The 21138-nt window shown below is 56.9% G+C and overlaps 7 protein-coding genes across 7 annotated transcripts; 3 read left to right on the forward strand and 4 right to left on the reverse strand.

The window, feature by feature from the left end:
• Window positions 1-2709: 2709 nt before the first annotated feature.
• On the forward strand, window positions 2710-4523 carry CCOS01_06593 (major facilitator superfamily transporter; the record flags this gene model as incomplete). Its single annotated transcript, XM_060454761.1, has 2 exons — window positions 2710-3007; window positions 3106-4523. 2 exons carry the CDS (start codon window positions 2710-2712, stop codon window positions 4521-4523), a joined length of 1716 nt encoding a protein of 571 aa, XP_060314461.1.
• Window positions 4524-4985: 462 nt separating this feature from the next.
• On the reverse strand, window positions 4986-6905 carry CCOS01_06594 (multidrug resistance protein fnx1; the record flags this gene model as incomplete). The annotated part of the gene is made up of 2 exons (XM_060454762.1): window positions 4986-6258; window positions 6319-6905. The coding sequence occupies 2 exons, from the start codon at window positions 6903-6905 to the stop codon at window positions 4986-4988; spliced, it is 1860 nt and encodes a 619-aa protein (XP_060314462.1).
• Window positions 6906-8932: 2027 nt separating this feature from the next.
• Window positions 8933-10558, forward strand: CCOS01_06595 (uncharacterized protein; the record flags this gene model as incomplete). The annotated part of the gene is made up of 1 exon (XM_060454763.1): window positions 8933-10558. One exon carries the CDS (start codon window positions 8933-8935, stop codon window positions 10556-10558), a length of 1626 nt encoding a protein of 541 aa, XP_060314463.1.
• Window positions 10559-10738: 180 nt separating this feature from the next.
• Window positions 10739-12506, reverse strand: CCOS01_06596 (folylpolyglutamate synthase; the record flags this gene model as incomplete). The annotated part of the gene is made up of 3 exons (XM_060454764.1): window positions 10739-10992; window positions 11079-12285; window positions 12480-12506. The coding sequence occupies 3 exons, from the start codon at window positions 12504-12506 to the stop codon at window positions 10739-10741; spliced, it is 1488 nt and encodes a 495-aa protein (XP_060314464.1).
• Window positions 12507-13111: 605 nt separating this feature from the next.
• Window positions 13112-15162, reverse strand: CCOS01_06597 (mitofilin; the record flags this gene model as incomplete). The annotated part of the gene is made up of 2 exons (XM_060454765.1): window positions 13112-13156; window positions 13219-15162. The coding sequence occupies 2 exons, from the start codon at window positions 15160-15162 to the stop codon at window positions 13112-13114; spliced, it is 1989 nt and encodes a 662-aa protein (XP_060314465.1).
• A 1114-nt stretch (window positions 15163-16276) lies between these two features.
• CCOS01_06598 (Ras family protein) lies at window positions 16277-17193 on the reverse strand (the record flags this gene model as incomplete). The annotated part of the gene is made up of 5 exons (XM_060454766.1): window positions 16277-16624; window positions 16679-16870; window positions 16940-16966; window positions 17027-17046; window positions 17115-17193. The coding sequence occupies 5 exons, from the start codon at window positions 17191-17193 to the stop codon at window positions 16277-16279; spliced, it is 666 nt and encodes a 221-aa protein (XP_060314466.1).
• A 1648-nt stretch (window positions 17194-18841) lies between these two features.
• Window positions 18842-21097, forward strand: CCOS01_06599 (uncharacterized protein; the record flags this gene model as incomplete). The annotated part of the gene is made up of 3 exons (XM_060454767.1): window positions 18842-19049; window positions 19138-20858; window positions 20927-21097. 3 exons carry the CDS (start codon window positions 18842-18844, stop codon window positions 21095-21097), a joined length of 2100 nt encoding a protein of 699 aa, XP_060314467.1.
• Window positions 21098-21138: the final 41 nt, after the last annotated feature.

Below are 21138 nucleotides of genomic sequence, written 5' to 3' on the forward strand. Positions count from 1 at the left end.
TCAGTGAAAATGACCCAAGGGGTACTTTCCAAAGCCCTCGCGAGTCTGGCACAGCTGCTCCCAAGCATCCAAATCAACACGAGCCTATGCGGGCCCATCACTATAGTAGGGTCATGCGTGGTGGACCAGAAACAGCGGACTTTCCTCCGCGAGCGACTCGACCACATATTCTCTGCCATTAGACTGGGTAACATTCGTCAGACGTCGATGCTGCTTCAACACATGTGGGAAGATCGTGATGGAGCCGGAGCGTCAGGGGGACCCGTCGATTCGGGACCGTGGAGTATATGCCGCGTGATGAACGGACGGCAGTTCTGGATTTCCTTTGCTTGACAATTTCCCGTGGCAAGGCTTCTTGGTAGAGACTTGTATCCTCTGGCGTTGATGCATAGCGACCTATCTTTCTCATCCGGGCCGCCGCCGACCCATAAAACTCGATCTCCGATGGGTCTTCGGCGGCGCCGTGCCGTGGACCACCGGCGTGGATGTCATTTTAGAGATATTTTGCAGATCAGGGTTCGGAACGAGATACGCGAGTTCCGAAACGTTGCAACAACGACCGATGACAGCAAGATACCAGGACACGCGCGCGGCTCTGACGTGTGTAATTCAAGAGTACGGTTTTCTGACTTTGTGCTTCTCTCTGGTCTGCCCCCTCCTCCACCGGAAGTAGCCCGGCCCCACAACTGTCTGCTGAGTAGCGGAATAACGGAGGGGTAGCTGTCGGAAATACGGATATACGGGAATATCCTTTTCACGCTCTCCCTTGATCTCTTCAGCGTTAGACGTGATTGACTCGTACACGACTGGGAATTTTCCCCGATTCTTCACGATGAATGGTATTTCGTCGTAGTTATCATGGATTTCGTGATCTCAAACGCTGCTGAGCGATTTGTTCGATGGTCTTGGCAGCAGAGCCATCATGAGCAAATAACGTCCGAAGGTTTGGCGAGGACTTTGGTCAATGGACAACAGAATGGCAGGGGTTCATCTGAACGACCAGCAGCCCAAGTCTCCCCCGGGGAGATAAACCATCTTTCAGACATTCCTTGGATGAATGTCAACCCGGCCCCCAATATCCTCCCAGGCTCCAGCGCATCACCACCAGCGCAGCTTTACAAATCACCGCTATCTCAACTTCCAACGCACTGCCGAATACGGCCATTCCAGAACGCCAAAAGTGGCTGGAACCCGCGGACTTGTCAACTTGGTCTGTCAGACAGCGAGCCAGACTAGGCTTGACTCGGGCCCAAGCTCCCAGCGAATTGGCACTGGTAGGCATCGAAAGCGTCCAAACTTGAGGGTGGGATGGGCGGCGTCCATCCCGAGCGCGCGGGGGAAAATGTACGCCAGTGCGCCACGCGCCTTGCTAAGCTCTTGCGCCTTTGGCACTAGACCAGCCCAGCCCGACACTTTGAATGCCTCTTGCCCGCCTCTTTGGAACCTTCCGTGCCCTCTCAGCCCTGCGTTCTGCTAAGCACCGACGCACCCTTGACACCTATGGCAGGTTGAGCACTGTTGGAGTTGAGCCTGTTCCGAAGAGTGTTCCGAAAGGGGTTAAGCAAAGGTTTGTCCCGCTCGCTGGCCTGCGCCGCCGCCCGCAGTCCAGCTTTCCTAGCTCTCGACAAAGGGCTCGTGATCAGAAGCTGAATTGGGAGAGAAGGTTGGGGGCTGTACGTGTAGGTATACGAGAGTTCTAGAGCTCTGCGTGTCCCGCGGGCCCGGGGGCGGATTTGCCGATGGGCGGGAACCGGCTGTGTTGTTAACGTGTCTTACCGTTCATCTTTAATGCGGCTTCGAGAAGGTTGTCTGACCGTCTGACTGACCTTGCAGGTTGACTTGACAGAAAGGTTCTCAGTCATCCATCATATTGAAGTCGCTGACATATCTTCAACACGTTAAGTCCGTACGGATACACCGAAAGAGACGTCATGGTCCCGTCCCGTTGGGAAAGTTAAAGATCAGATTAGATTTTGAGTCTGTTCCCGCTGGAGCTTCCTCCCGAAAAGGGTAAAAATATCCTCTCAAGGAGTCCCATAGAACAGTCAACAGGCGGTCATCGACGCAGCGACGCACTGAGCACTGACTGGTTCGATCGACCACGCAAAACTCCTGTCAATTGCTGGAATGCCGACTCGCGTGCCGCGTGATGGGGCCAAGGATGTGTGGTGCTCAACTGGGATGTGGTCTAATACCGTCTTGGTGAGCCCAAAGAACCCAGTCAGCAACCACCACACGGAAGCAATTCTCAAGGGACGAGAAGAAAAGATCCATCCATGATCCAAAAGGACCCATATCCGGTACACCCTACCCTGGCCCGGACCCTCTGCTAGAACTCGCCAATCCCACGTGTAAGTCCGAGACAGAGACGGCTCTAAGCCTCTAAGGTAGGTCTTTAGGTCGTCCCCTTGTCCCGCTGGCCTGGCTGGCTGGTTCGGGGATCTTTGATTCAATTTCTTAGTCCCGTACTTCGTATGTACGCCTAGTCCGGGAATGGCGAATTTTCCAAATTGTAAATGGGTCCTCCCCGGTTCGGAGGGGCGTTCCCGCCCTCGCGCGTTGGCGTCAACCTGACGGGTAGATCGTTTTCCATTACTTCAACTCGAGTATCGCCCGTCGTTGATGGTCCTGCCTGGGGCCTTTCCTGTTCTTTGAAGGTCAGGGTCAGCAACATTCCGAGGTTGAAGGAACACCGCACTCCAGTTCACGATGGCTTCTCCGTCGGCATCTGAGAAGCAGCAGCAGTATGTTCGCAAGAGCCTCGACTCAACATCAGGCGACAGGACCGCCGCTGCGACACCGGACGTCAACATGCTCCGGGACGACAAGCACATCCCCGACGACTCAAGCTTAGGCCGATCGAGTAGAGACGACTCAAGCGACGACAATGGCGACAACCTCGCGCCGCAACAATCCAATGCTTCTTCAGTATGGGCTGTCGACGGCATGTCGTTCCCCCGTGAAGCCATGTTCGTAATTATTTGCTGCATGGCACAATTCTGCACTCGTAAGTTGCTGCCCTCTATCCCCAAACTCCATCTCACAGCATCGCATTATCCCTAAGCATGAGAAAACATGAAAATTATAGACTAACCACTTGAACAGAGGCCGCCTACATGGAAACCCTCGTCCTCCTCCACGTCATCGGCGGCTCCTTTCACGTAGACAACCCAGCCCGCCTGGCCTGGCTCGTTGCCGGCTACTCCCTCACCGTCGGCACCTTCATCCTCTTCTCGGGCCGTCTCGGCGACGCCTTTGGCTACAAGCGCATGCTCATCATCGGCTTCGCCTGGTTTTCCCTCTGGTCCCTCATCGCCGGCCTCAGCGTCTACTCAAACTTCACCCTCGCCGTCTTCTCACGCGTCCTCCAGGGCATCGGCCCGGCCATCTGCCTCCCCAATGCCCTGGCCTTATTCGGCGCCGCCTACCCGCCGGGCCACCGCAAGGCCATGGTTTTCTCTTTCTTCGGCGCCGTCGCGCCCATGGGCGGCGTCGTCGGAGCCGCCATCGCCTGCACGCTCGAGCTCGAGTGGTGGCCTTGGGCACTCTGGGCCCTCTCCATCTGGCTCGCGATCCTGGCCGTCGCGGGCTACTTCATCATTCCTGAGCCGCACGCAAAGGTCGACCGCCCTCCGAGGACCCTCAGCGACATGTTTGTCGAGCTCGACATCCCCGGCGCGGTCACGGGCATCGTGGCGCTCATTCTCTTCAACTTTGCTTGGAACCAGGCGCCCATCGACGGCTGGAAGACGCCCACGGTCCTCGTCCCGCTCATCCTCGGCCTCGTCCTTTTCGGCGTCTTCACCGCCATCGAGTTCAAGTACGCTGAGAAGCCTCTTCTGCCCTTTGACGCCGTCAACGCCGACGTGGCTTTCGTCCTCGCGGCCGTCGTCTGCGGCTGGGCGACCTTCGGCATCTGGACGCTCTACCTCGTCCAGATCCTCCAGGAGATCCGCACGCTCTCGCCGCTGCTCACTTGCGCGTGGTTCTCGCCCGTCGTGGTCACGGGCGGTCTCGCGGCCGTCATCACGGGCAAGCTCCTCGGCCCGCTCAAGGTGCGCCCGCCCGTCGTCATGACGATGGCGCTCATCGCCTTCACCGTCGGCGTCATCCTCACGGCCACGGCGCCCGAGAACCAGATCTACTGGGCGCAGATCTTCGTCTCCATGATCATCATGCCCTTTGGCATGGACATGAGCTTCCCCGCCGCGACGCTGATCCTGTCGAATGCCGTCAAGAAGGAGCACCAGGGCATCGGGGCGAGTCTGGTCAACACGGTGGTCAACTACGGCATCGCGCTCGGCGTCGGGTTCGCGGGCACGGTGGAGGTGCACGTCAGCAAGGGCGCGGGGACCAAGGAGGAGCAATTCAGGGGGTTCCGGGGCGCGTTATACATGGGTGTCGGGCTCGCTGGGCTTGGATTGTGTGTTGCGTTAACGTTTTTGGCGAGGGAGTGGCGGCATCGGAAGGGCGGCTCAGGGAACGAGGAGAAAGCTGCCGAGGCGCAAACGGTAAACTCATGATAAGACGTGTATAGAATAGATGAGGTAGCTTCTCGGCGCAGTGATAGACTAGATGTTGATAGACAACAAGATTTGTTCATAATTAGGGTCCTACCAACTCGATCATGCCATGCGAAGCTGTCAGCACATCGGGGTATCCAGGTATGTCTCGTGCGAAACACCAAATCGCAGCAATGTATGATACGATGGACCATAAGTCATCGATTTCACATGAGCACAAAAGATGGGTTAAGTCGTGAGTGAACCCCTGGGGTCCGTGAATATCAGAGAGAGAAAGAATGCATCCTATTTTTTGGTATCCAGTTGATGCTCGCTGCCAACCAAACAAGATGCTCCTATCCAAAACGCCATGCTGTTGAAGTCTAGCAAACCCTCGCATCTCCGCGATCATCTTCCCCTATTCCCTGCCCCCTACCCCCTTTCTTCCCCCTCGAGGCGTGCCTCCATGAGAGAGGTAGAGCCTCACTTCCCAGTCCGGCTCCGAAGCGTCTTCAACCCCGTCTTATGCTCCGTATGCTTCTTACTCAACTGCACCTGTCTCACAAACAAACTCAGAACAAGCCCGAGCCCAGCAAACGCAACATAGACGATATACATCGTCCTCAGAGAACTCAGGTACGCCCCGCGCGCAATCTGCCCCTGCTCCCCCTGCAAATCCGCCACCACGCCCACACTCGACGCGGCGCTCGAACCAGAGAGCATATTCGCCAGCTCAGGGCCGAGCTCCTCCCTCAGCCGCGGATACTGCCTCTGCATCTCATTATTAAACACCACACCGCCAATAACCACAGAAATCGACGTGCCCATCTGCCTGATGAACCCAAACGCCGACGTCGCGGCCGCGATATCGCGCGGCTCCACCGACGTCTGCACCGCGATCAGCGGGCTCTGGAAGTTGGGCCCAATACCGAGCCCCGCGACGATCTGGTACAGGATGATCTTTGTAAAGTTCCGGTCGAGCGGGAGGTCGTGGAACAGCCCGAACCCGACGGTCGTGACAAGCATGCCGCCGACGATGAGGTAGACGTAGTTGCCCGTCTTGCGGATCAGCACGCCCGCGACGGCGGACATGAGGGACAGCGAGAGGACGTAGGGGAGCAGGTAGACGCCCGAGAGGAGGGAGGAGACGCCCTGCACGCCCTGGAAGTAGAGCGGCAGCCAGTAGCTGCCCGAGATGAAGGCGAAGGCGTGGCAGAAGGCCGTGGCGAAGGCGGCCATGTTGGACCAGCTGCGGAAGAGGTGCATCGGGATGACGGGGTACCGCGCGTACTTCCACTCGTTGACCGCGAAGATGCCAATCGTGACGATGCCAAACACGATCAGACAGATTACAGTAGGCGAGCTCCACGGGTACTGAACGCCGCCGAACTCGAGTCCGAACAGGAACATGAGCGTGCCGCCGATGATGGTCAGCGTGCCGACCCAGTCGATCGCCTTCAGGCCCTGCGCGACGGGCGTCCGCGGGTTGTGCAGCTTGAGGACGAAGAAGAGCACGATGAAGCCGATGCCCGAGATGGGCAGGTTGACGTAGAAGCACCACCGCCAGGTGGCCTTGCTCGTGAAGACGCCGCCGAGGACGGGGCCGATGGCGCTCGAGACGGCCCAGACCATGCCCATGACGCCGAAATAGACGCCGCGCTGGCGCATCGAAAAGAGGTCGCTTACGCAGATGTTGACGAGGACGATGATGCCGCCGCCGCCTATGCCCTGGATCGCGCGGGCGCCGATGAGCATGCTGTGTCATGTTAGCAACATCTATACGCCATCTTCCAGTCTGAAGCTCTCAGAGACTTACCCCATGCTCGTGGACAACCCACAAATCAACGACCCAACCCAAAACACACCAACGGCGCACAGCAGAATGGGCTTCCGGCCCCAGATATCAGAAATCTTGCCCCACGTCGGCACGAAAGCCGCATTGCTGAGAAGGTACGCCGAGCCGATCCAGATGTATCCGATATTGCTATTAAACTCCTCCGCAATGGTCGGCACGGCGGTCGTGATAATCGTAACGTCCAGCGCCGCCAGGAACAGCGCCGCGCAGAGCGAGAGCACGATGAGCGTTGTCTCGAGCTTCGTGCGGCCGGCCTCGGGCGTGTCTTCGGCGCCGGCCGCCGCTGCCGTGGCTTGTGTTTCGGGCGCGGCCTCTTTGGTGTCGCTGGGGCCCGTCACATGGCCTGTTGTCGCTGTTGCGGCAGTGGCGTCGTGGGAGAGTTCTTGTTCTTCCGCCTTGATGTTCGTCGCGTCGGCGTTGCTGCGGATGGTTACCGAGTCGCTGCTGGTGGTCGTGGGCGATCCATCTTCGGTTTGGGAGCCGGCGGCGCGCTCAATGTCGCCGACCTTTTCGTCGTCGTGGACTTCGTGGAAGTCTTTTGCTGTCATCTGTGCTTTGCTGTGCTGGACGATGGCCTTGGCGGTATAGTAATGTCGTGTGAAGATTGTGTGCTTGTCTCAAGAGCTCAGTCTGTTTTCGGGATGCTGAGCGAGAGACTGATGATTCATAGGAGGAAGTGGTGAGTTTAAAGGTAGCTAGCTGAGTTGGACCTTTCAACGTGAGAATTGAAATGAGATCACCAGCTTCGCGCAAAGAGAGAGAGACACGGTGAGGCGATGAGAGATACAACGTGCTGAGACTGGGTATTGCTCAGTGAGTGACAATCTTCAGCTTCAACTAGTGAGAAGAAACCCGTAGCAGCAGTCACTCCGTCATGGTTGTCAAGAGGAAGAGTCAAAAGTCACCGAAACGAAACGAAAGAAAAGTGACGAGCCAAAGGCGCAACAAATTTCCATTACGAATCCAAAGTCGATGACAAGCACCTCCACATGCGCTCCAACCTGTACCATCCCCTGGTCCCATGGCGAGGGAAAAGTGGACGTAAAGGGACTGGTGTCGAAGCAGCTAAGAGCAGGGGGCGTGAGATCTAAAGCATCCAAGACTGGGGTAAGTGAAAATCGTGTGTAATAGTGTACCCTACCTACTAAGGTAGTATGGGGGTGGAAAGACGCGAGAGCGACGAGAGCCGAGAGACAGAAATGTCGACTGTTGCCGCGTTGCCGAATCGGCAAAAAGTTGATTGACTCAATGACTAGGTGCACTTAAGCATGGATACGGATGGGTAGAGAACTCTTGCTGGGGCTAATGCGACATCGGATTTAACCAGCACAAGCTCGGCGCGAGAGCCGGTGAGAGTGTTTAGTTCACACTTCATGTCTAGTACTTTTTATCCGAAGTCTCTATCCGTATAGACTCATAAGGTCTTCTCGGAGCACTTCGTCCTGCCGATTGGTTTATGTTAATGTTGAGTCCCCAAACGAGTTGGTGTTCTTATTATCCACCACCCAAAGCTGAAGCCGAACTACCTGACTAGGAAGCTAAAGACTGCTAAGCTGCTCATTGAATCCATCTACATTATTGACTTATCCCACCTGGACCGTGCCGTCATCCGTGAGACTGCTAGATGATGGCTTGGTAATCAGCCTTCAACTTCAACATTAACTCATATGTTACCGTATTACAGTTGCCATCCTTGATACATCTGCAACAGCGACAATTACGATCCTGCGACCCTGCGACTTGGACGCCGAGATCGCAGACAGTAACACCTTTGCAACGGGAATGAGGGACTGAGCCAGAAATTTGAACAGGTGCCAGGGTCCTCCCTTGCCCCCACCTCGGCTGTTCCCCCCGCGATGGAAGGCTTATCCTTGGTTGTCGGAATGCTTGTCATCATCACTGGGTGTCTGCGATCGGGGGTTCACATTTGTGTGTAGTGGTCTTGTCTATTGGCTGCTTCTCTAATTGATACCAAGTTAGACTGTAACACATTTCTCTCATGGCAATATAGTGGTATGTTTGTAAGGTTGACTATGTATATTGTAAAAGAATCATACTAGAATATCTACCCGCCAAGCTACGAAACAGTTACCAAGTTTCTGCTGCGGCACAGCCCGTCTTCTCGGAGCAATTAGATAGAGCATCAATCCCAGCCACCGATGCTTGGTATACTCAAGCTACTAAAGCAGAATACATTTTCGAATGCATCACCGATAGATGTTATACAAAGTACTACTTCAACCAGTAAGGGTGATAGAAACATGAGTGACTGACAGACCTCGGAGTGGAGTTCCAAGCCTCCCTTGAATAGCTCACTCTCATCTCAAGTGGGAACTCACTCAAAAAAGCTTCACCACTCACAAACCACCAACCTAATTTCAGCCTCAACCACCAACCACCAAACTCACAAACAATGCTTCTTTCAACGTCGTGATCACATACCCCTACCATCCACCTCCCTCTCCAGCATCTCACACTCATGAGGCTCTTCTTCCGCCCAACCCAAATCTCAGCCTCATTGAGCCTAACAAAACACCCCTTCAATAATCTCTCCTCATTTAGACTCATCACCACAATGTCCTCCTCCCAAGCACAATCATCACGGACTTACACCGACGCAATCAACCTCCTAAACACCCTCATCCCAAACCTCAAAGTCCACGCCCTCTTCAACAAACCAAAAGATGCCGCTCCCACCACCGCAGCACCAGCAACACCAACAACAGACCCAAACCTCCTCGCCATCCCCGAAATGCGCGCCTGGCTCCTCCGCGCAAACCTCACACCCGAACGCCTCGCCTCCCTCTCCTTCATCCACATAGCAGGCACAAAAGGAAAAGGCTCCGTGACAGCCCTCACGACCTCGGCCCTCCTCAACCACTCATCCTCATCCTCCTCGCCCCCTTCCACGTCACACACAGGCCCCATAGGAACCTACACCTCCCCCCACCTCCTCACCCCCCGCGAACGCATCGCAATCTCAAACACCCCCATCTCCCAAACCCTCTTCGCAACATCCTTCTTCGAACTCTGGGACACCCTCTCCTCCTGCACCTCCCCCTCCGCACCCGGCGGCAGCGCCAGCAGCACCGGGCCCGACCTCGGCATCGAACCGGGCTCCAAACCCTTCTACTTCCGCTTCCTCACCCTCCTCGCCCTGCACGTCTTCCTCAAACTCCGCGTCCGCACCGTGGTGTTGGAATGCGGCATCGGCGGCGAGTACGACGCCACGAACGCCATACCCGCCGAGGCGGTGACGACTTCGGTCATCACGCAGCTGGGCATCGATCATGTTGCGATGTTAGGGTCGACTGCCTCGCAGATCGCGTGGCATAAAGCGGGTGTGATGAAACCCGGCGTCGCGACCTTCACGCGCAGGTTATCCGATGAGGCACACCCGGGCGTGATGACCACCCTCCGCTCCCGCGCGCGCGAAGTAGGCGCGGAGCTAATCGAGGTCGACGACGAGGATGTCATTGCGTGGCGCGGTGTCAAGGATGCAAAGTTACCAGGCGGGGACTTTCAAAAGAGGAACCAGGCTCTCGCTGCGCTGGCTGCGAGGCGGCATATCCAGGTCCTTCAAGCCCGAGAAGCGGGGTCAAGCACGGTAGGAAAGGCAAATCTTTCGCTGGCGGATGTCCCTGAAGTCATCATCGCCGGTCTCCGCGAGGCGACGCTCCGCGGCCGGCACGAAGTTCTCAGACAGGGTAGTGTGTCGTGGTACCTCGACGGCGCGCACAACGCGGATAGTCTGGCCGAAGTAGCGCGCTGGATATCACCCATCGTCACCGCCACAACCTCCTCAGACACCACTCACGACGACGGAGAAAGTTTCGTCCTCGTCTTCAACCAGCAAGAGCGCGACGCCTCCGCCCTCCTGACAGAGTTCCTCCGCCAGATGAAGACCCTGGGTGTCGACCTCGAGACGCGGCTGGCCGCGGCCGTCTTCACGAGGAACGACAAGGCTAACGTCGCCGGCGAGGGCGGGGAGGTGGATCTCAGTGTTCAGCAGGCGTGTGCTGCGGCGTTTAGGGAACTGTATCCTGCTACAAAGGTCGTGGTGTGCAGGGACCTGACGGAGATGAAGAGCGCCGTCGATGGCGTCGCGGAGCCATCGTCGGGGACAAACGTGCTGGTTACGGGGAGCATGTATCTCGTTGGAAACGTCATCGGCTTCTTGGAGCCGGAAAATCTATTGTAATCCGCCCAGAATAGAAGACTAAAGAATATAGAACATATAAATCTAGAGTTGAATCCGTGAGGACATGTCTGTTCGTGCCCCTATGTAAAGCCGTTGTTAAACCCCATTGTATCCCATGAGACCCCAACCTCTTGGAGTCAAACGCAAGAGCAATATGAATACTCCACACCCTGGAAACATCTACAAAGCATCCGCGCCCTCCAGTATCCCCAGCGCGCCACCAACAAGATGCAGACTGCCCGTGACAAGAGCCTGTACACTCTCGCCCTCCGGCAGGCCCTCGCCGACGCTCCGGACGTGGTTCAAGGCCTCTTCGATAGTCGGTATCACGCGCACGTCGGCGTGGGGATCCAGCTTGGACCAGCGCTCCGCGAACTGCCTCTGCACCGTCATGGCCTCGATGGCTTTGGCGTCGTACTGGTGGTTGACGAAGTCTGATCATCGTCAAGTCAGCATCTTCTTCTCTCATCCAAACATCCCGACCATCCCAAAGACATTTGAGAAGAAAAAGGGGGCTCACCTCGCTTATACCCAGTCTGGGCATACGTAACGTTCGTACAAAACACCACGCTCTCAAACGCCCTCCCATCCACCCTCTTGATAGCCTCGTACATGCCATCCAAAAAGTCAATCGCCTCCGTCCGGCCCTGCTGATTAAACACCAACGCCCTCGGCCCCTTCTTCCCCCTGCTCGCACTCTCGTCCACATACCACCGCGCCGCCATCCTCAGACTATCCGTCGTATGCGCCCCGTCAACGTACCACGCAACAGCGCCCTCCTCCTTCACCTCACACCGCCCCCTCCAAACAACCCCCTCCAATCCCTCCACAAACGGCGCCGACAACATCTCCGGGTCCCTCCTGAACTCTGGATCGACCCTCTCCAGCGCAGTCTCCGCAAGCCGCACCGCCAAACTCGCATTCCTCTTCTGGAAAACCGCATCAGGACGGATCTTGACGCCCTCAAGCCGCGGATCAACACCAACAACCTCCATCTCGACCCCCTTCTCCCTCGCCCGCTCCTCCAACACCCCCGCCGCCCCAGCAACCTGCTCAACAGTAAACCCCTTACTCCCAGCCTTCATAATCCCGCCCTTATGCCACGCAATCTTCTCCACCGTATCCCCCAGCGCAAAAACGTGATCGATCCCCAACGTCGTAATCCCCGTCGCGACAGGCCGTCCCACAAGATTCGTAGCATCATACTCCCCTCCGATCCCCGTCTCCAAAATAGCAACATCGCACCCCTCGCTCAGGAAAGCATGGAAACTAACCAGCGTCAGATACCGCGAATATATCGGCCTCGTCCCCACCGCAACAACCTCTTCTAGCACCTCATTCTCCTCCCCCAACCGATCCCACACCTCGAAGAAATACCGCGCAAACAGCGCCTCAGATATCGGCACGCCGTTGATCCGTATCCGCTCCCTAACCGCAATCAAATGCGGCGAGATCAACAACCCGACCTTGCGCGGTATCGACCTCGGCGAAGCGGCGCGGTGCCGCGCGAGGATGGAGTCGGTGAAGGCGCAGGTGCTTCCTTTCCCCTTTGTCCCCGCGACGTGGATCACGTTGAGGCTGTCGAGGTCGGAGACGGAGTAGCCCACGCGCGCGAGGTACGCTCGCATTTCGGCGACGGAGGCTTCGTCGGGGCGGATGCCCGCCTTGCGGCGGGCTTCGATTACCGCGAAGGGGGTTTGGAGGGTGTTGAGCGCGTCGACGGCGTCCTGGGGTTAGACTGAGTTAGTAAAGCTTGGTTCTGCAGTGTGCTTTTGTCCTCTCCTCTCCTCGTCTTGCGGTCCTCCATTGCGTGGCTCTGTGAAGTCAAGCTTGAAGCGGCAAAGATGTCGCGATCTCCGACCTCGGAGACAACACTCTGAAGCTTCGCAGCGGGATGAGGATATCTTGGGGGAAGACTTACATTGTACGTCCTCCCGGCGGTAGCCATCGTTCGTCGTCCCAAGAATGTGGAAAGTAGGAAACTTCTGCTGCTGGCGCTGCGCGTGAGGCGTATTACGTGGCGGGATGCATGATGCATCAAGGACGTTGGGAATGCTCCCTCTCTTTTTTGGGGGGAGGTCCTTTACAGCGGGGCTTGAGATGGAGGGGTTACCAGAGCTCTCCCTTGAACTCTGGTTAAGGTACTTTGGAAAGGTAGAATTTCGGGGTGCGGTAAGCTGCTGCGTCTGCTACCGGGTTTCGGTGGGGGGTTCATTCTGATTATATGCGGCTTCCACTAGGGGTGGGCGCTTCGGGACTCGAGCCGGGAGAGCGTGGTCCGGGGCCCTGCGCTCGGCGCTCGTCCCGTTTCCTGAAAAGTCTGCGCCTAACAAGGTGGTCCGGACGGCTCTCGTGCTGTAGCATACAGAGGTAGGACGGACATCACAAGGAGAAAGACTTGATAAAATACACCGCCTTCATTCAAGTCTATGGGCTATGTCTTACACAGACCAGAGGTCTAGGCTATCTTGCTCACTCTCACTCTTCTAAATAGTCTCCCCGTGGGAGCCCGCCGTCATACTAGAACAAAAGAAAAAGAATATTTCCCGTCCATTATTCTACCTTGAGACTCTGCAGGCGCGCTTCTGTCGCAATGACCTAGAATTAAACACATTAGTTATCGAACATTCCCCACATGCATTTCACGAGGGTATACTCACATCAAGAGCCTGCTGGACCTCAAGAACCTTCCTCACCTCACCGAGCCAGTCTCTGCTCAGCGTCTTCGCCCAGCCCTGCAGACCGTTCATCTCACGGGCCGCAGCATCCAGGTTACCCTCCTCCAACAGCGTCTGCGTGCGGGTGAGGATGCTCTCAACGTCATCGCCGCCGACCAGGCCCTGCTTCTTGAACATGACCTTGCTGAGGAGGTAGCTCGACGCGTGGCTGGCGACGCCGGCCTCCTCGGGCAGGAGGGACGCCTTGCGCACCTCGTTGGCGACTATCCTGAAGCGGTCGATAAGCTGTGCCGCGTTGGAGAGTCCGCGCTGGTAGGCCGACGGGTTGATCGAGGCAATGGCCGCGTTGACGACAGGGTCTTCGGCCGCAATCTCCTTGAGCGCAACGAGTTCGCGCGTAAACGGCTTGGGCGTCGTCGCGTTCTCCAGGCTGGCGCGGACGGCGTCCACAGCGACGTGGAGCTGCTGAGTGCGCAGGTTGGTGTCGACAACCTCGTTCCAGCCCGTCGTCAGCTTCTCGAGGTCCTGGACAGCCGCCGACAGGTTGTTGAGCTTGCCGAGGCGGCCCTCGCGCTCGGCCTCGACGTGGCCCTGTACCTCGGCGACGAACTCCTTCTTCAGGGCGAGCGCCTGCTCCAGAAGCTGGTTGTTAAGACGCTCCTCGTTAAGCTGCTTCTCGCGCTCCAGTAGAAGCTTGACGCGCTCGTTGTAGGCATCCTTGACCTTCTTCATCTCGTCCTCGAAATCCTTTCTCCACTGGGTCTCCTGGGCGACCATGGCGGACTCGACGCGGGCAATCAGGTCGTTGGCGGCCTTGTCAAAGTCGGCGACCTTTGCCTCAACCTCGGAAGCAGCCTTCTCCTCGACCGAAGACTTGATGGCCTTGATCTTGCCTCCGACCTTGCTCAACTCGCTCTTGGCCTTGGCAATGGTCGGAGAGTAGCGGCCGTGGGCCTTGTCAGCGTTGATAACGGTGATGATGTCGTTGAGCATGCGAACGAGGTCCTGGACGACGGGCTCGGTGGCATCCTCAATCTTCAGCGCGTCGATCGGGGCAATGGGAGGGAATCGCGAAGGCTCGTTGACCTCGGGGGCCTTGAATCCGTTCGAGTCCTCCTTGGGCGCAGGAGTAGCAGCAGGCTTGGTCTCCTTGGCGGGCTCAGGCGCGGCCTTGGGAGCCTCCGGCGCAGGCTTGGGCTTCTCGGCCGGCTTGCTCACCTCCTCCTTGACAGCGACGACCTTGGCAGCAGCCTTGTCAACAGCGCTCGACTGACGACCAGCGGGCTCGCCGTTATCGGCTACTCTCCATGACGCGCCGCTCTGGGCGGGAATCTTGACCTGGCTTCCGGTATCTCTTCCCTTGATCTTGTTTGAGAGGTTGGGGAATCGCTTGCGGAAGTCTGCTTCCTCAAAGTAGAGAACGGCCTGCTCGCCAAAGGGAATATATTCGGTGAAGAAGTCGTGGAAGTTATCGTTGACGCGCGAGTACCAGACACCGCCTCCGAAGCCGACGGCGCCGAGGATGGCGAGGGTCAAGACGAGGTTTCTCAATCGGCGGAAGAAACCCTTCTTCTTGGGCGCGGCAGCGGCGGGCGACTCGGGCGGAGGAGGAGCAGCGGCAGCGGCAGCGGCAGCCTCGAGGTTGGGAACGACGACCGCGGGATCGGGAGTCGGGGGCGTAAGAGGAACCTCTTGCTTGGGGATGGTCGGCTCGACGGCGGAAATCTCGGGGACGGCGCTCTTCTCTGAGGTGATGGTCTCTGATGCCGGCAGGACGGCGGGTTTGGAAGGGTCGACAGCGGGCTTCTTGTCGTCTGCGAAATGCCTCCTCTGGCGGGCGGCAGCGGCCTGCCATTGGCGGCCAACGACGGCCACCGCAGGCCTGTGGCCGAGCACCCTCACGGATCGAATCGACGTTCGCAACATGAGGGGATGCAATGGGCCGACAGGGCGTAATTGGGGGTGAATGATGTCGAGGGGGAGTTGCAGTGGGAGGTGTTCCGTACCTTTTGGTGACGGGAATCCAGGCACAAAAAAGCTCAGGGAAAAGTTCGGCTAAAACTGGGTGAGCTTCCAGCCGCGCCGTGCTGGTCCGCTGCGAGCGCCGAGCGGCAGGAACCGGGATCTCAGCCAGGACCACCTGCCTGCCTATACCTTACTTGTACCTTACTACGTAGAGTACCTCAGAAAGAGCTCACGTCACCTGTCAATTATTGACACGCGGCTTTCACCCTCTCCCGTCTTCATCAAATTGATAAATTGATATACATCATGTTTTAACGGGAATGATACAGCTTTCTGCTCTGCGTGAATTTTCTCTCAAAAGTCTCGATAACCTGGCGAATTATTGGGGGAAGAAAAAACATAATGCCTAAGCGAAACTACGTCACCAAGCTTCCCTTCCTTGATGGCAGCATGTGGAAATCTTCATCGGCATCCACGAGCTGTGTGTATATACGTCAATGGGACCATATCCAGTGCATCACCAAGCCCAGGAATGAAACGATAAGAAATTGTATACGGCCCCATCCTTGAGAAACAGTTGCCTCTATCGCATACTGTACATCAGAAAAATGCTGCAGGATGCTTCCCCCAGTAAAGTGAATCCGTTCCCGTACACCGTCTTATCCCAGGACTGTCCCTACACCCGAGTTGCCGCAACCGAATGACCAGCTCAATGAAGACTCGAAATGTAAAATCACACACACGCGCAACTCTCTCCCCTTCTCTCCTTGACTCTCCCTCTTCTCTCCTTCTCTCAAAAAAAACGTACTGTTGATATTAAAAAGCTGGGTCTAGCATACCCATTCTTTGGTGTAGGGGTTTGCGACAACGCTCTTCTTCAGCCCAAACCCATTCAGCCCAAACGCCGTCGTGTACGTGCTTGTATTGGTGCGGTGCCTGAACTGATGGGTGCCCTCGCGCAGTCTGCCAAGGGGAGCCTGTCTCGCCTCGGACGTGATGCCAATCTTTCGCCGTATTCCTTGGGCTCTTTCGATATGTGATGATTGATGATGTTGGAATGTGAGTCTCTTCTCACTTAGCAGCTGCAAGGCCCGCTGACATTGCTGCCAGGAGTCTCGGGTTGAAGGCTAACGCCCTGTCGCTGGCCTGGCCGAGCGTGCCTAGGGCCGGCCTGGTCAAGCGGCAGCTTCTTGGCGATAGCAGTGAAGAGGTCCTTGACGTTCTCGGCCGTCTTGGCCGATGTCTCGAAGAAGAGGAGTCCGGCCTCGCGCGCATACGCCTCGGCGTCGGCCGTGGACACCGCTCTCTTATCGGGCTGCTCGGTGACCAAATCCAGCTTGTTGCCGGCGAGGGCGATGATGATGTTTTCGTTGGCTTGTCTCTGCAATTCCTTGACCCACGCCTTTGCCTTATCCAGGGATGCCTTGCTGCTGTTAGCATTCTTGTGAAGGATGCCATAGGTTATCATTCAACCTACAGATTGGGTAATGTCGTAAACTACCACAGCGCAGTTTGCGTTGCGGTAGTACATGGGTGCAAGGGACTTGTACCGCTCCTGTCCGGCCGTATCCCAAATCTCAAACTTGACTGTGGTGTTTTCGTCGAGGGAAATGGTCTGGGTCAGGAAGGCGGCGCCGATGGTCGATTCGCGGTAGGAGTCGAACTGGTCCTGTAGTGGCACAAGGTTAATGACCTGGTGTGATGATGAAGCCGGACAAGTTGTGCATCGGGGACTTACCTTGACGAAACGCAACACGATGGAGCTCTGGACAACGGGTTAGCACCAACGGATGGAATTTCCACGACGATCCGGACAATGAGATACCTTTCCAACAGCGGATTCGCCTGTGTATCATCGAAACCGTTAGCTATTGTTATGATAGACTACTCGGGCGGCAAGGAAGAACACCTACCTAGCAAGACGAGCTTGAACTGCGCAAAGCGCGTGTTCATTCCGCGCGCACCAGGAGCACCGGGGCCTCGGGCAGCCATTTTTGCGTAATGTGAAGAAGAGGTTTTTGGGAAGAAGCGGGCGATGGCAGGAAAGTCGGCGTTTGATGAGCCTAACACACGGAGCGAGAGGCTGTTCTAGAATGACGGTTGTATCGAATGTCGCCGGACGGACTCGTTCGCTGGCGTTCGGAAAGGATGGTGCAAGTCGTAATGGAGGAAATGAGGGCGATGTGACGTTGATCGAGATAGGGATCGAGGGTCGCGACAGCAGCCGTCGTGGATCAAAAGATTCGTGGTTGCGCGGCGGGAGGGGCGAGAGTGCGAGTACTGCGTAAAGGTCGGTGGTGGTGGAATGTAAGGTGGGAAGCAGCGGGATGGGAGTTGATGGTAAATCGGGGCCTGGAATAATGTGACTGCCTTGGGGTCAACCGTTCTTGGGGGTCTCGGGGGGGCGTGTCGGTGCTGTTGGGTGGTGTGTATGTGTGGGTGATCACTGATGCCCATTCACTGTCTGGTACTTCCGTACTCTATTGCGGACTGCGTAAGGCAAGGTACTGCGTACGTGGTTGAGAGTGTCCTAGCGCCCGACTAATAAGGTACCTTACCACAGTACCTTACCTACCTAAGGACCAAGCTGTCTACAAGTCTGTAGGTACTCTGCAGTGGAGCGTTGAGATGATACTCACCAGTCGCCGGGCTGTCAGGTGCAGATGGACGGACGGACGGGGGACACCTACGACCCCGATGACTTCTGACCAGGTGCCAGACCCGCCAGGAGCCCGACTAAGGTGACCTCCAGCTCGATAGTTAGGCAAAGTGGTCTGCGTTGATTGGCCGACGGGAGGATTTTGCCGTGTTATGTAATCTTCGAGTCTCTCCCGGCCTGCTGGGCAGTGGCAGTCTGCCGCCGCCAGAGGTCGGGTGCATCATCAGGGGTACGTACTGCTTTAGTCATGAATCAGCCACGGCACCATCATCACAGCATCACAGGACTGGCAGCACCTCAGCCTCAGGACTGCTCTTGATCCCAGGCTTACCTAAGGTGATGGCTCTACGGAGTACTGCGTATGTAATCTTCAGATCTAAACAGCTGCCCAGCTCCCTCATTGGATCATAGCTCCTAAACATGGCCTGTGCTTCTAGTTGTTCGGTCCCTCTTTCACAAGCCGGACATTCAGATTCCCAGAGTTCCAGTGCGTCTTCAGCCCCTTGCACAGCAGTACCGAAGCTCTAAGCAGGCTGTTCTACCTCAGTTGAGGTACCTTAACTCTACCTAAGGTCGTTTCCTACAAGTTTCTAAAAAGGTACCTCGTCAAAGTACCTTTACCTTGTGTGGAGACGCTCCCCTTGCCCCCCATTCCACCCAGGCTGTGCTTGCGACTGCAGAGTGACGACAGCCATTTTTATTGGGGTTCACAATTCAGTGCAGCCAACCAAAGCCTCAAGCTGTCCTCAAGGCTCTGGGTACTGAATGCTCGACGCTTGAACTTGCGACCGTCAGCTCCAACTTCAACAACCTCCCAGTTGGACGACAATAAGGGCTTCAAGGCATCCCCCCTCCCTTCGACCTCCCCTCATTCATTCGCTTCTTTTCTGCTTTGCCTAGCCTTGCATTGCCTTGTCCGTCTAGCTCTTCCTTCTCTTCGCTACTCACTACCCTTTCATCATCCCGTTGCCGCCCGTCGCCATGGCACCCACCTTTCCCTATCGCGACATCAATGTCAAGGTCGCTCCCGACTCTTACGTCTTCACTTCTCCCTCCTCGCCTGATGCTCCTGCCCTGGTCATTGACAGACCGACCGGAGACCTTCGCCTTGGAGATGCAGGCCTGGGCAAGAGAGTATCCCGGCAATCAAGCATCGCCGGAATTCTGGGCATAGTCCAACTCAGACTTGGTAGGATCCCATACTGTCGCCAGCAACGCCGTCAACCCCTCTTGGCCTGCAATACAACACAATTCGCTGACTCCCATTCTCTCTTCAGACAAGTATGTCATCATAATCAACAAGGCCCAGCCTGTCGGCCGCCTCAAGGGCCACATGGTCTACAAAGTTATCAGCACCGAGATCCTTCCCATGCGCGAGCGCCAGATCCGAGACCCCGACGAAGATACCTTTATTGGTCTGCTCGAGACCTTCATGAAGAACGGCCCCATGTACTTCTCCTACTCTCTCGACCTCACAAACTCCTTCCAGCGCCAGGCCTCCGCCGACGCCTCTCTCCCGCTCTGGCAGCGCACAGACGACCGCTTCTTCTTCAACCGCTTCATCCAGTCAGACCTGATCGACTTCCGAACGAGGGGCGCCAGAGGTCATGTTGGTCCCCAGCCCGGCGTCGACCCCTTCATCCTCCCCGTCATCTTTGGCATGCTCGAGATCCGCCCCACCACCTTCAAGGGAACCCCCGTCACCGTCACCCTCATCTCTCGTAGATCTAGACACCGCGGCGGCACCAGATATTTCACTCGAGGCGTTGACGACGAGGGCCACGCTGCCAACTACAACGAGACGGAGCAGATCACCATCTTCAATGACTCAGGCAGTGGTATGGGCGGCTTTGCCGGCAGCAGCGATATGCAGAGCGGCAAGTACGGCGCCGACGGGAAGGAGACCCAAATCATGTCCTACGTCCAGACTCGCGGCAGTGTGCCCACCTACTGGGCCGAGATCAACAGCCTCCGCTACGTTCCCAAGCTTCAGGTTCGCGGCATCGATAGCGCTCTGCCGGCGGCCAAGGCGCATTTCGAGGAACAGATCCGTCTCTACGGCGACAACTACCTCATCAACCTCGTGAACCAAAAGGGTCGCGAGCAGCGCGTCAAGAGCTCATACGAGCAAATGGTTGAGAAGCTCGTATCGTCGCCAAAAGAGCGGACCGAGGGCGACCGTATCACGGACGAAAAGTTCACCACAATCCAGCCCGAGAAGCGCGCCGTCGAGTTCGACCGCCTGCACTACATCTACTTTGACTACCACCACGAGACCAAGGGCATGAAGATGCACCGCGCATACGCCCTCGTCGAGAAGCTGCAGGAGGCTCTCCAAGATCAAGGCTACTTCCGTGCGGTGGACATGCCGGGATCCAACGACGGCCGTCTCGAGCCACGCAGCTACCAGACCAGCGTCATGCGCACAAATTGCATGGACTGCCTGGATCGCACAAACGTGGTCCAATCCATGTTTGCCCGCCACATGTTGGACCGCATCTTTGAGGAGATGGGCTTGATGTCCCGCGGCTCGTCCTTCCGCGACGAAGACCCGGCCTTTGAGCACATGTTCCGCAACCTTTGGGCCGACAACGCCGACGTTGTGTCCAACTCGTACTCCGGCACCGGAGCCATGAAGACAGACGTCACCCGCACCGGCAACCGCACAAAGGTCGGCGCTCTTCAGGATGCCCGCATCGGCGTCACCCGCTACTTCAAGAACAACTTCTTTGACGGTCCCCGCCAGGACTCGTACGACCTGTTCCTCGGCGTATTCCTCCCTGGTACCGCAAATATTGGAGGCTCCCTGGTCTTTGCCGACCGCCGCCCCATTCTCATCCAGTCGGTCCCTTACCTCCTCGCTTTCAGCATCTTCCTCGTTCTTGTCGGTCTGTTCTCCAAAAGCGAGGCCGTCGTCACCATCCGTGTCTTCATCCTCTTCTGGCTCGCCGTCGCCGTCTGGTCTGCCAGCTTCGTCTTTAGCCACGGCATGCTTTACGTAAGTCACAGCCATCATGCTGCCCCTTGTCCCTGTCCATGTTCAACCCAGCTGACAACCTATCTCAGGTCAACTGGCCTAAGCTCAACCCCAGACCGTGGGCAAACGAGGGCTACGCCGAGCACATGTCCAAGGCCCGGAAGGATTCCGTCCTTGGCTCCTTTGTTGCTCGTCATGAGCGCGGTCTCAGCACGGCGAGATACCTTCATGCCGAGGAGGGCAAGAAGAGAGTCGAGTGAGGCTGGTATCTGGTTGCGGCTCACCTTCTCTCTATTCATGG

This window comes from Colletotrichum costaricense (genome assembly GCF_030867565.1).
Source record: "Colletotrichum costaricense strain IMI 309622 chromosome Unknown Scaffold_6.1, whole genome shotgun sequence".
Classification (NCBI taxonomy): Eukaryota; Fungi; Ascomycota; class Sordariomycetes; order Glomerellales; family Glomerellaceae; genus Colletotrichum; species Colletotrichum costaricense.